This window comes from Chenopodium quinoa, unplaced genomic scaffold (assembly GCF_001683475.1).
Source record: "Chenopodium quinoa cultivar QQ74 unplaced genomic scaffold, ASM168347v1, whole genome shotgun sequence".
NCBI lineage: Eukaryota > Viridiplantae > Streptophyta > Magnoliopsida > Caryophyllales > Amaranthaceae > Chenopodium > Chenopodium quinoa.
In genome coordinates, this window is record NW_018743262.1 from 778,359 (window position 1) to 792,548 (window position 14,190).

The window sequence follows — 14,190 nt, forward strand, 5'->3', positions numbered from 1 at the left end:
TTTGTCTATGAGGATTTGCATGTGGCTCATTTGTCCTCGATTGAGGAAAAGGGTGATGTTGCCACCCAAAAATATTTTGAGGAGAGTTTGTCTTCTTTTTTTTTCTTCTTCTTCTTTTTCTTTTTCTTTTTCTTCTTATTTTGTTGAGTTTACTTTTGATTCTTCTTCTTTCTCTTGGCAACTCTCTCCTCATAGGTGTGCACTATGCTTGTTGCATGTCTTATTTTTTTCATCTGCACACTTACTTTCCTATGAAATGTGTAATAGTGCATTTGACAAGCTCTTGTGTTCGTTGCAATATTATTTACTAGAGAGGTCAAGCTTGGACCTTAAGCAAGCCTTTCTCGGGAAGTAACCCGTTTTTTATTGCTTTTGTTTTCTTTTCTTTTTAGAACAGATTTTTCTCTCATGGAAATGTTTGTGTGCCTTTTTCTAGGTACATGACTTGATATACTTTGGTGCATTAGTTTGGATCAAGAATCAAGGAAGATTAGACCACAATTGCTAGCATATGGAAGGCATTCAATATTAGAGGTTGTTAGCTTTGAAAGGTTTAATAGGGTCATTTGCGGGTATTTACACCCACCTAATATACGGTAATATCCTTCATTGCTCTTTCTCTAGTGGATGATAACTTGTTGGACATATGTTGGTTTGTTGGATTGATCTCCTTGTTTTCCCCTCCCATGGATTATTTGACTTATGATATGAGTGTATTGTCTCATTCAAGCTTGGGGGAGGGTATTCTATCATATTTGGTGGGATGTTGATTCATATATGCTATGCACCCTTGTATATGCCTTTCCATGTTCTTCTACTTTAAAAATCTCCAAAAAGATTTTTGTTTCTATCAAGGCAAATTTGCATTGTGATTTGTTTTGTTCTTGCTTTGGACATAATAACATTTGGACTTGTATAATTGAATGCTATTCTTCTTAAATGGTAACGGTGTGCACGGTTTGAGAGTATGCTTGGTTGATTCTAGGATAAAGCATGCTAAGGTAGTTGGTTAGAACTAGTGGGATCATGAAACCGGATTCTACTTGTTTGTGGCATGTTTGATAGTTGCTTCATATAGTCGATTTGACACCAATAGTTAGTTTTTGCTACATCCGTGTGAGGTTCATTATTTTTCAAGCCTTTTACACTTATTTGCATGAGCGGCATGGATCCTTGACTATTGCGGACCTAATCTAGAATCTTGGCTCATATTTCTTAAGACCGAGACCGAACCATTTAGGGAGGACAAAGGCATCTTTTCGGGGTGGTAATTTTTCTTTTCTAGGATAATTTGTTTTATTTTTTAGTTTTTGGGTTTACATTTGCCTATTTGCTAACCATTCGAGCCTTTTCCCTTCTTTTCAAGCCACATCTTTAGATTCTCGATCCTTTTGTATCTTTTTGATCTTTTTTTGGTTTTTGTGAAGCAAATGGTCATATTTTTGAGTTTGTGGTATATTAGTGTGGATATTGGTTCACAATGAAGGCAAGCTTGTGTTTTGTGTATATTGTGTGAATAATGGAAAATGAATAAATGAAAAAGCCGTCCAAAGTTAAAAAAAAAAAAAAAAAAAAAAAAAAAAGGCAAGGACATTATAAGTGCAAAGTTGGAAAGGTCGTCCAAAGTTAAAAGAGGCGAGGACAAAGCACTTTTAAACAAGAAAACGAGAAAAAAAAAAGTGAAAAAAAAATTGAAAAAAATAATAAAAATTCAAAAATATTTTAATGAGAGTATTCTCCCTTTTTGAGCATTGAGGACAATGCTCCATTTAAGCTTGGGAGGAAGCGTTCTCACGCTTTTTGTGTATATGTTTGTTAATTATAGCTTTGAATAAGCTTGGGGGTGTTGTTGTTTTTGTTTGGTGATTACTTGGTTATGGTGTAAAGAAATGCACAATCTTTGCTTCACCATTTAGGTTAACCACCAAATTTTAAAAAAGTTTAGCCTACCCTCACCCTTTTTCCTTAACGTTACAACCTTGGGGAAAGACCTATTGACCTAAGTGGTTGAGTCATTCATCGTGGGAGAGAAATGTGAGTTTTAGCCTAAGGAGAAGGGATGCATAGTCAAGATGTCGAATAGCCTAAAAATTCTCTTTTTCCGGTTCCTTCGAGGAATCATTGGGATGCTCACTAGAGGTTGATATGAGACTAGTAGGAAGAACGTGTTAAGATCGTTTGGGATGAAAGTGGCTTATGAAAGCTAGTTCCTATGCTTAGCATATTTATGTTTCAATCAACCTTGGGTATCTTGGAACGTGCACTCCCTTACTTGTTTAGAAATATTTGCATTCATTTGTGCTTGTACATTTGATAAAGTCCTTTCATGAACATTTGTTTGTTTTGCTTTCCTTTTGACTTATTTTTCGTGCTTTTCCTTGTTTGTATTATTATGAGAGTTATGGGTTAAACTCTTAGGAAAACCTTACGAGAGCATCACTCGTCCTCTAGGGCTATCTAGGGGTTTATATGGCTTGTCTTTAGTTGCTAAAATTCACCGTGATTCCTACAAAAGTGAGTTAGTGTATATTCTTGTCTCTTCTCCTCTTTAGCTTGTTTGAATAAGCTCATCATTTTCCATCCCTTGGTTATGTTTTGCTCGAGGACGAGCAAAAGATAAGCTTGGGGCATTTGATGGGTGTCATAAATGGCACCCATTTGATGAGTATTTAGGTTGTTTTCATCCTCTTTTCATAGCGTTCTTGCTAATAAATGCTTAGTTTTATGCTTTGTTGCTTAGTTTTACCTTTCCTCTCTTATTTTGTAGCTTTTGTGTATTTCGTTGGTTTTCTTGCCTTCTCTCCTTTATTTTCTCTATTTCCGTGGTTGTAGGTATTGTACGAGGTTTGGGTCTTGATATTGGTGTCTAATAAGGTGGATAAAGCCTTTGGAGAAAGCTCACGGCATTTGGAAAGCTCAAGATGCAAGGAAGTGGAAATTCCAAGTCTTGGCTCTTGTGCTCTCATGCCATGCTACCATTAAGAAGTGGTGTACCCACTAATCTAGAGCTTTAGCTTCTGCCACTCCCAGTGTTCATCATCATCATAGTCGCGTGACCTTAGCGAACGCACGAAGCCACGAGAATTTCGAAGAAACCCAGTGAAGCACGGGCGCGCAAAGCTCGGGTGCGGGCGCACCACACCTTGGCGCGGGCGCACTCCCCATGGTGCGAGCGCGCCTCCCTGGGTATTTATTGCTCGGTTTTTGGTGTTTTCGCGCCTCTATAAATATCTTTGTAACCCGATTTTTGGGGCAAGTTTTAGAATAAGTTTCATATTAGATTTAGATCATATTTTCTTAGCTTAGTTGAGAGCTTTTCTCTCTAGTTTTAGGGTTAGTTTTAGGAATAGATTTTAGAGAGAGAAAGTGAGGAATTTCAATGGTGATTGAGAGATTGAAGATTCAATGGTTACAATTGTATTGGATATCTTCTCTATTATCAATGAGCATTTCTAAACTCTATCTCATTTATTTTGTTTAATATTCATGTTTATTTGGTTTGTTTTGATTAGATTTTGATCTTTGATCTTTAATTAGAGTAATTGTTCTTCTTTGAGTGTTGATTCTTATTTTCTATAGTTATTTGTTGATTTTATGATGTTGCTAGAGTAGTTTGGTTGCTAGGGTGATGCTGAAGCTTATATGATGTGATGGATTGATGTAAATTGGGGGATAATTGATGGAGTTGATGATGTGATTAAATTGGTTGATTGATTATGTGCATGTGTGTGTTTGATTTAGGCTTGATCACCCCAGTTATTCACACTAGATTGCATTGTAGGTTCACATTGATACGGACCATTGATTTGTGGCTTGCATTTAACGATTGAGGTACCTTGCGACGTTCCTAGCTAGAGTTTATGGTAATTGACGCTATTTAGACCTCTAGGAAATTAGCTTGATATGCTCTTTTGGTTGCATGATTGGTTTTCCCTCGCATCACTCGACTTAGTCAACTTCTTATCCCATTTTGCTATGTTCATTGCTATTATATGTAAATCCTAATCCCTAGCACTTTATTTATTCGGTTTCTTCATTTAAGTAGTTGTTAGTGTCACCTTTTATCCTTAGACTTCGACCTAGCTTAGGGACATAATTGAAAGCACTTAGACATTACCGTTCCTTTGGGTTCGACCCTTGACTTACCTCTATACTTGTATTTAGGTAATTTTAGTGTTTATAAATTTTGTTTAGCTTAGGGAGGATTAGTCCAACGACCTAGTTCACCCCACGTCAATTCTGTATAGGTTACCTCATCAGACAGCCCCTGGATTTGAATTCTCACCAGGTTGAACCGCCAGACATATCAGTGCAATCCTTCTCTATCTCCCTACCGGATGGTGCTCAAGTCGAGACTTGTCTTATTCGGAAAGGATGTTCATCGAGAAGTTGGAGGCAAACAGGAAAGCAAGTTTCCTGAAGCTATCGATGCACCCGGCTGGCAGGTTGCCAAACCATTGTTGGGCAATGCCCTTCAATGTAGCCGGGAAGCACCGGCACCGCATAGCGTCCTCCAGCCCTACGTGTGCATGAGGTTGGAGTAGGCCATGAGGTGGTCCTCCGGGTTGGTGGTACCATCATAAGCACCCACCAACACATTCTTAACCTTGGCTGGTTGTGCGGCTTCGATTATCTCCTTATTAAACGTAGAATTTTGTTCACCAAGTTTGAGCAAACGGAGCTTCCAGTCAAAAGGTTGGACATTGTATGCCGTGTGACGCCCAAAGAGGGCCGACTGCATGAAAGAGAGGAATACAGGTCGTAGACCATAGGGGTACATATAGTGCATTCCCGATCATCTGAAGGCCAGAGTGGACGGTATTACCGCCTGTATGGCTCTCATGCAAGGATTCAGCATTCCCTACGGATGTATTCTTGAAGCTGTCTGGAAATCTTGACATAGATGCTGACTCAGACAGCTGTTGACTTCTCCTGCGGGTGATGATTTCCTGGGCATCAGGAGTAGATTTTTTATTTCCCACCAGTTGTTCACCCCGACAGGTGTTTCTTGTATTCTTCTGAGGTAGAAGAATCTTGGACCAATCAAGGGTCCCGACTGCCTTGTCCTTTGGATGCGGAGTTGGCTGCCTGTCCCTGACTGGCTTCCTCTTCTTTGGAGAAGTCTTTCTTGCCGACTGACCCTTTTTTGGGCCAGCCCTGCTCTTGGTCATTAGATCCTTGATTTTACCCTTGAAACTAGTCATGAATTTTGTGAGCTCGTCCCGGGTGACTAGGGCAGATCCACCTGTCGTATGGGTTTCCCTTCCGACTGGCCAGGGGGTCGGCTTGTCCTCGCCTGGCTTGCACTCCGCTCTAGAGTGTCTCTGGGACGGATGCACTTGGTAATCAGAGAGCCACCCTTTGCTATGTAGGTTTCGACCTGAGGATCATCATCCTTTTGGTCAGTAAAGACCTCCGGCTAGTTAACCGGGTGGTCAGGAGGTAGTACAGACTCTTGAACCATCCGTGAGGTAATCTCTCCAAAAATTTGCGCCAAATGTTTTTGGTGTTTTTTGTCCCTCAAGAGAGTTATAGCTCAGAGACTGGTTGCGTGCGGCCTATACCTGCAAAACAACAAAGACTCCGGGTGGTTGGAGCTCCACCTCCGACGATCAAGTTATTATTACTTGATGATTAACGGGAGAAAGTGCGGAAAAAGAGGTGAGATCTTCTCGGATTCCGAGATCAGGTGATTCTCTTATGTAAGAGAGTGTAGGGTATGATGTAATAATTGTAGATGCCCCAAAAATGGGAGAAATCTCCCTATTTATAGGGTCATTGGGAAATGTGCCCTTGATTTGGTCACTCTGACCTAATCATTCTGGGTTGCGTCGAATTACGGCTTTCTCGGAATTTGGGCCATTGAAGAAGTTTTTTTCTCCCAAGTTCTAGGAAGGACACGTATCAAATCGAGATTGGCCCAATTCGGACCAACCAAGGTATGACACGTGTCGAGGTCTAATTGAACTACGCAGCATGGGTAAAATTACTCAAAACATATATTCTCTATCAATTAATTTATATCATCTAATGAATTATACATATCCGATATTCTATTAAAAAAAATATGTATATCATTAAAAAATCGAATATATCCTACATCAAATAGATCATATCCTCTAATAAACTGTACATATCCTCCATAAAATAATTCATATCTTTCAATAAACTTAACATATCCTATACTCCCTCCGTGTTTTTATAAGTGTTACACTTTCCATTTCCGACCGTGTTTTTTTTAAGTGTTACACTTCATTTTTTTTGGCAAAATGCTACATTAAAAAATTATATATCTCTCTCCCCTCATGGTCCTCACCCTAACCCACTACTACTTTTTTATCATATATTTCCTCTTACATTCATTACTTTTCAATAAACTATTAACCCCACTATCTTTCTTTTACAATTTTTTAATACTCCAACTATCCCACTTACCTCTTATTTTATTTAAGTTAATTAAATTGCCTAAAACTATGTGCCGGTCAAACTATAACACTTAAAAAAACACGGAGGGAGTATCAAAAACTATACATCCTCTAATTAATGTACATATTTTCTAACATATTACATATACTCTATCGAATAATATAAAATAAAGGAAATTTTTTTAAATTACCACCCAAAAATGTAACCATTTTCGAACTAACCACCCGTTTAATTTTTTATTTTAAATTACCACCATTTAAATTAAATAAATGCTCAGATTACCACCCATATAAAAAATTCGGTGGATTTTTCCGTCTATGGGCCCCACCCAACGCTTATTTTGACCCTTTTAACTGATTTTTTTCCCCCGATTTTTCTCTTTAAAATACTCTCCTAACTTCAATTCACATTTTTCTCTTTGAAATTTGGTAGAATTTGGTGAAGGAAATGTGAATTAAAGTTTAGAGAGCGTTTTTAAAGAGAAAAATCGAGGAAAAAAACCAGTCAAAATAAGTGTTAGGTGGGGCCTACATACGGAAAATCCACCGGATTTTTAAAATGGGTGGTAATTTGAGCATTTATTTAAGGGTTTTTCTATATAATAACCCTATTTTTTCACTTTTCTACGTTGTGCCCCAACATATATCAATTTCTACACTGTAACCCCAATATATTTTTGTTTCCATACAATAACCTAGTCGTTAAAAAATTCCGTTAGTGGGGCCCACTCTCCATTATTAATATTTTTTTTTATCAATTTGCGCGTTGAAAAATTTCGTCCAAGGTTTCGGGGCTATTTTGGCCCTTAAGGATCCAAACTGAGCTTTTGACAAAAAAAATACGTCAATGTCTCGTTTTGCTTATTAAGAAATGTATCGATTTACGTGTTTACAGTTTAACACACAAAACGAGGCATTTACGTTATTTTTTTGCCAAATCTGAGCTCAATTTGGACCCCTAAGAGCCAAAATAGCTCCCGAAACCTTTGACGGAATATTATTTTCAACGCATAAATCGATAAAAAAAATATTAATAATGGAGAGTGGACCCCACTAACGGAATTTTTTAATGGCAGGATAACGACAACGTTACCGTATTGAAACAAAAAATATATTAGGGTTACAGTGTAGAAAGTGATATATGTTGGGACACAACGTAGAAAAGTGAAAAAACAAGGCTACTATATAAAAAAACCCTTTATTTAATTTAAGGGGTGGTAATTTAAAATAAAAAATTAAACGGGTGGTTAGTTCAAAAATGGTTATATTTTTTTGTGGTAATTTAAAAATTAACCTAATACTACCTTTGGTCCAAATTACTCACAACTTTGGAATATTTTATATGTCACAAATAATACCCCAAAGTTGCGAGTAATTTGGACCGGAGGTAGTATATATCTTCCAATGAATTATAAGTATCCTCTACCAAACTGCACATATCCTCTAGCGAACTATACAAATTCCGTAACATAGTATATATCCTCAATCAAATTGTATGTATCCTCTAAAATAAAAAATCGAAAAGATTAAAAATTAAAATTTATTTTTTAAAAAATAAAAAATTAATAGGTCAACAATGGAGGAAACCTCCGTTGAAGGTCCCATAACTTGCTTATTTCTCAACCAAAATACATGCATTTGTTATCAAAACACTTACAATTCATCATACAATCCCATAGATAATCAATATCAACAATTATAAATCATACAAGAACACCCCAATTCAATTTTTTTTTTGGGTATTTTTGAAAAAAATCTGAGAATCTCAAGCAATTATCAAGCTTAAAATATGAACAAATATAATCAACAACCCTTATTTTCTCTCTCTTCTCCATCCTCTTCAATTCTCTTAAACTTTCTCTCTCTTCCACTATGGATGACGTATTTGATCCCGACGAGTTTCCCACCGCTCAATTGTATATTGCACAGCTTGTGATTGTTGTTGTTGGGATGATTGTTGAATTTGTTGTTGCCGTATGAAATATTTGCCGCACCCAATACCTTCTCTACAAATAATACCTAAAGTTGCAACTACTATAAAACGGAGGTATACAAAGTTTATTACCAAACCCATAGGTAAAACTAAATTAAGGTAACATTTCAATTACCCGTGTTTATGTATTTATAATCGAAACTTTGTTCTTCCTAGAATATCTTTCCAAACAGTGGAGTTATTAAGAATTAGGTGTATATACATGAAGCTAGAACCTTTAATTATCTTTTAAAATCTTCACCCAAGGTTTAAGTTAAAATTGTCAATTTGATTTCCAAAGGCAATTTTTGCTTTTATTAGACTACTAGTTTTGTGTCCGTGCGATGTCCGGGTTTTTTATTGAATTTTAAGATATATTGTGAAGTATATTTTGATTAGAATATATTATATACAATGGATGTGGTACATTTTAAACTAATTTCTTCGCTCCAGAAAAATATTATGATTCAAAAATTAAATTTATATGATAATTTATGAGAGTTATAATCTAATTGTTTTTTGAATAAATCATAATTCTATTTTCACATATGAAATATTTGTACTTTATCAAAAATAAAAATCTAAATTAACAATTTTATCCTACAATTCTATCCAAATTTGATTGAAAATAAAATTCTAAACTAACTATTTATCCTACAAATTGAATTCTATATAACTCTATCCTACGTGGCACGACACTTGGCAAAAAGTTGAAACGCCAAGTGTTGCTACCTCGTGGCCTGGCTAAAAGTTTAGCTAAGATAGAAAATAGCAGAAGATTAGTTTGCATTGCATATTACATAGAGAGGAGTAGGTTGTATGACTTGCATCACAAGTTCACTAACCCCTCAAATAACTTCAATAAAACTACCTTCTTAAAATTTTGTTTCTTTCCTGCACTCTGTCCTCTCCATAAAATAATCTGTTTCTAATTTAAGAAATACTCCATATGACAGCCCAATAATATATTTAGAGGCAGCAGGCAGGAGCCAAAAATGGTATTTGATAAATATTTCTAGATGGATAGAATACCCTAATATCACACGTTTAAAGTTGAAACAAAAAGATTACAGTTCCTAAGAAACAAGGATAGCAAAATTTGAAATGTTTCTACCCTAATTCCAAACCATATTCAGAACAAGGAAGTGTTTACAAAACCATCAGCTTCCCTAAAACTTGCATTCTTTTAAACCGAGTACAATGGCTAAACAAACAAGACAGTCGATTTCCAACCCAGCTTCGTTGAGGTCTTTGCTTGATGAACATACATCCAGAAGCTGTTGAATTGTTGATTACAAAGCAGCTAAACTACTAGAAGATTTAGATAATTCAAGTGTTGTCAATCTATGTTGATACATCAGTATTAGCAGTTGTCTTGGCGTTTAGTGGACACTGAGACACATACGGCTTGAGCTGCAAAAAAAGAGGTGTGAGCTCAGACGAAAGGCAGAGTGGGCAGAGTACTAAGTAAACATGAGATCTGAAAAGAAATGTTGCTGGAAACTTGTATTCTGATTCATGTTAGAAACATTCACAGCAGTCAAAGATTGAGTCAATAATGCAAATAACTTCCAACAACCAGATATAAGCAGAAAATTCACGACATAAAATTATGTTTTCAAAATAAGATTTTTTGATCTTTCTCTAACACAGAGGTAAAATAAGAACGCAAGCCAACACGTGCTAGAGATCAAATCACTACAAATACTTAGGAAACAGCAATGCAGAACAAGGGGCTTAACGCAACTATAAAGATAGTAGCTAGAAAAGGGAGAAAGAGTAAATTATCATCTTAACATTTGAAACTTCAAAGAATTAAGATAGAAATTATAGGCTTGCGGGATTGTATTGTACAGAGTTTCTAAATATAAGGATAATGATTTTAGGGAAATTCTACATGGTGGCCTCAAGGTTTCAATTTTTTTACGTGGAAGACGGACTTTTTTTCAACTCTCTTTAGTGGCACCCAAGTCTTGAAAAATTATCCATAGTACCCATTTTAAAATTTATGGCTAACTTTTTTAGTTTTTGGTTAACCATAATTAATTTTTTAAAAAATTAAAGAAATTAAAAATAAAAAAAAAAACCAGTTGCCAATCCCCACTGCCACCACCACCACGCCGGAACCCTAACCCCATTGTTAACCAACCCATCCCACTTCTAAACCACTTGCCGACCAGCCAAACCCCATTGCTGACCAGCCAAACCCCATTGCCGACCAGCCAAACCCCATTGCCGACCAACCCAGCCCACCCAAACACTGCTGACCAACCTAGCGCAACCAAACACCAGTCCAGCCTAGAACCAGCCAACCAAAAACACCGCAAATGGCGAACCAACTCCCAAAACCCTCAACCCAAACTTGAAACTCAAACCCTAACAAATTGGGGGTGGTTTAGCCCAAAGGGTTTCGGGTTTGGGGTCGCCGGGGAAGAAGGGGAGGGGGATAGTTCAGATTAGGGTGGTCGAATTTGGGAACGGAAAAGGAGTGGCGGTTAATCGGCCGGTCGACGCAAGGAGAGGGTGAGGAAGAGGTCTGGGCGGCAGCTGGGTTGTCAGGTTAAGGTTCCAGTGACTTGGTGTGGTGGTGGCTGAGTTGGTTGTTGTCCTTTTTTTTATTATTATTATTTTTTTTAATAATTTATTGTTTATATAATAATTTTTTATTTAAAAAAAATCAAAGGTTAACCATTTTAATCATAAAGGTTAGCCATAAAACTTAAAAAAGGGCACTATGGTTAATTTTTCAAATCTTGGGTGCCACTAAAGAGAGTTGGAAAAAAGTTTGTCTTCCATATAGAAAAATTGAAACCTGGAGGCCACCATGTAGAATTTACCATGATTTTACAATGACAAGAATTTAATGATAGAAAGAAGAAAATTTTGCAACATCCATCCAAATTAAAATAAGATTAGCATAGTACCATAATGCAGATAAATGACCGACAAATACGGCACTTGACAATGTTAAAAAGAAGAAATGTTGCCAGACTGTAATATTGCAAGAGACAATTAACGAGATCTACAGAGGGGTTTCACATATTTCATGGCATCATCATCAATCCTACTGAATCATCAGATTTATCACCATTCAACTTACAGATTTTATCATTTTACACCAGAAGAAAGCTTAAGCTTATCATCTAATTCAGCTCCCATCTTAGCCTACAATCTACAAATTCATCCAAATAAATCTATCAAATCCCTAATCCAGAATCAATTTTGAAAATTCTTTTTTTTTTTACATCATTTGAGTCGATTTGATACACTTTTATCATACAAACACTTATCATCACAAGATGAATCTACTCATTAACCTGCAAGAATGACATGACTTCCCTTATCATCTAATGCCCTTGCCCCATTCCCCAAGAGCTGGGTTTGTTATCAGATAGGATCAAAATTTCTCAACAAAAGATAAGATTATTGCTAGTGCAGATGAGATACAGACGTACAGTACCTTAAAATCAGTAAGGTCAGGTACGACATAGTTAGGCAGCTTTTCTAGCACCACAACATAACCACCTGTAACAAAGTTCAAGTTACTACGACAAACCAAGAGCTGTACATAGACAAAGACAGGTTGCTGAATGATCCTATTGGAAGCTTACATAAGGTAAGCCAGAATATGATTTGTGTACAACAGAAAATATATCAAGTTACTCACATACAAATTATCAAAGACAAAAAACACACAGGACTAAAGATGGTTCAGACCTTTGCGGGTGTGAAATCCAGTGGGCTTGCAATTCTTTCCCTTGTAGTAATTCCTTGGGGCCCTCTTCGAAGAAAGGATATCAAGTGATGATGTACGCTTTCTGCGCATTGCCCTTCCAAGCCCAAGTATCAATCCTAGAGGCATCCTTTCGTTTTCTAACAAATTAGCACGAAACCAAACCAATCAGTGATTCCTTCTCATCATCTAATAACCTACTAAAATACTCTGCATTACAATCAGTTCATTAACTTCTTCGAAAACAAACCCACCGCAAACAAATTATTCAAACCAACCAAATATAAGTGATTATACCAAAGCCTGTCCCTGAACCAGGGCAGGAGGGGCAGTCGCCCAAGGGCATGGAGAAAAGTCCCAACATCATAGTTCAATCTTATCACTAAAGGGTTCTGCAACACAATAACAACCAAATTTGATTCAACCATCAAGCTAGGCTCATAATTTTAGAGAAAAAGGTCAATTTTCATTAGTTCCATCCGGCAAATTTGATTCAAACATCAAATTAAGCTCGAAAAACACATAATCTCTTCTATAGCAACAAAATCAGTCGTTATGATCTTTCATAACCTTAGTAATTAAATAATTATAAAAATTGGACCGAGTTTAAAAGAACCCGAAATTGGGTGAACTGTGAATTAAATTCAGCAAGTTCAGAACTACCCAAATCATCTTTATTCATAAAACTACCCATACTACAATATTTCAATCCATACAATTTCACTAAATAATTCTCCCTACCTATTCCAACCTTACTACTCATATGCTCAGCAAACCCACTTATGATTAACCATACAATTACCCTAAACTATTCTGTTCCAATACCACTTTCTACACAAATTCCACTTTCAGCTGTACTAGAATGTGCATTATCAGGGACTTCCATTTCCTCTACCCAAGTCTTGATTAAATCAAATTTTATTTTTTTTTTACAAAAAAAGGGGATTTACAGAAGTTTTAAGCTTTCATAACCTCAGTAATTATAATAAACATGGTTTAATAATCTAGTTTAGAGGAACCCTAAATTGAGTATATTGATAATTAAATCAACGATAAACCCTAGATTGTGAAATTGAAATTCCATGGTTAAAGAAATAATATTCTTACCTTAAAGGTGCTTAAATGGAATATATCAATAGTAGCATCAACGGAGAATGTGGAGTGCGATTCAATGGGAAACTGAGAGTGAGAGAAAAGCGGACAGATTTTTTTTTTTCCCCTTCTGATTCAAATGAGGCAGAGCCACGAAGAGTAGTGATAGACCACTACCAGGTATGGACCCTTACCAGGGGCAAAAATGTAATTTTACGTAAAACCTACCCATGTTGTAAAAATGCAGCCTCTCTATAATAATTGAGCACCGACAAAAAACTACCGGCATCAATTTCGACCGAATTCAGCGATTTCCAGCATAGAACTTGCCGTTTTTAATGGCTAGAGTCATAAGTTTGTGTCTCTTGTTTTTGGGTTATGTTTTTTTGGTGGTTTCCGGTAATTTTTAATGAAGGTAATTGCATGTTTTTGGATTTCGACCAAGGTAGTAGCTAGTGGGGTGGGCTTCTTGCTGTCGGAGGTGAAGGTGAGGTGGGCGGAGGTTTGGCCGGCAATTGAAGCTATCCATGGAGTTGGGGAAAAGGGTTTAAGGAAGGAAGAAGATGAAGAGGAAAGGGAAAAAAAGGAAAAAGAAAAATAAAATTGTTGTATTGGGTAGTATTACCCATACCATGGTAGTGGGTAATACTTACTCGAGCCAAGAAAGAGTGGAGATTGCAAGTTCATCTTATAGATCAACGTTTGGTGTTTTCTCGCGGGGGGGGGGGGGGGGGTAATTGTCATTTCGCAATTATGTGTAAGGGTATATGTGGAATACTGTGGTCACTCGCCTGTTTTTATTGACCGTTATCTTTGACCCAAGTAGACTAATGGAAACCTAGGAGAGAGAATGTGTCATACAAATTATTGAGGTTCATTCATGATTTCATGGTGATAATTGTGATTGTATAAAAGAGGCGAGTGTACAGGTAGATTGAGAAAATAGTACGAAGGGTCTGTGAATCCGG

General features: G+C 36.7%; 1 protein-coding gene across 2 annotated transcripts; it reads right to left on the bottom strand.

Moving 5' to 3' along the window:
- Positions 1 to 9,347: 9,347 nt before the first annotated feature.
- On the bottom strand, positions 9,348 to 13,491 carry LOC110735292 (39S ribosomal protein L41-A, mitochondrial-like). 2 transcript variants are annotated; one of them, XM_021915471.1, is made up of 5 exons: positions 13,238 to 13,491; positions 12,428 to 12,522; positions 12,115 to 12,270; positions 11,858 to 11,922; positions 9,348 to 9,810 (listed from the first exon to the last, which is right to left on the bottom strand). In XM_021915471.1, exons 2-5 carry the CDS (start codon positions 12,495 to 12,497, stop codon positions 9,742 to 9,744), a joined length of 360 nt encoding a protein of 119 aa, XP_021771163.1. In that variant the 5' UTR covers positions 12,498 to 12,522; positions 13,238 to 13,491; the 3' UTR covers positions 9,348 to 9,741. The 2 variants fall into 2 exon arrangements, with proteins under 2 accessions (XP_021771163.1, XP_021771164.1); XM_021915472.1 differs by lacking the exon at positions 12,428 to 12,522 and having other exon boundaries at positions 13,238 to 13,400.
- Between the last annotated feature and the right edge of the window lie 699 nt (positions 13,492 to 14,190).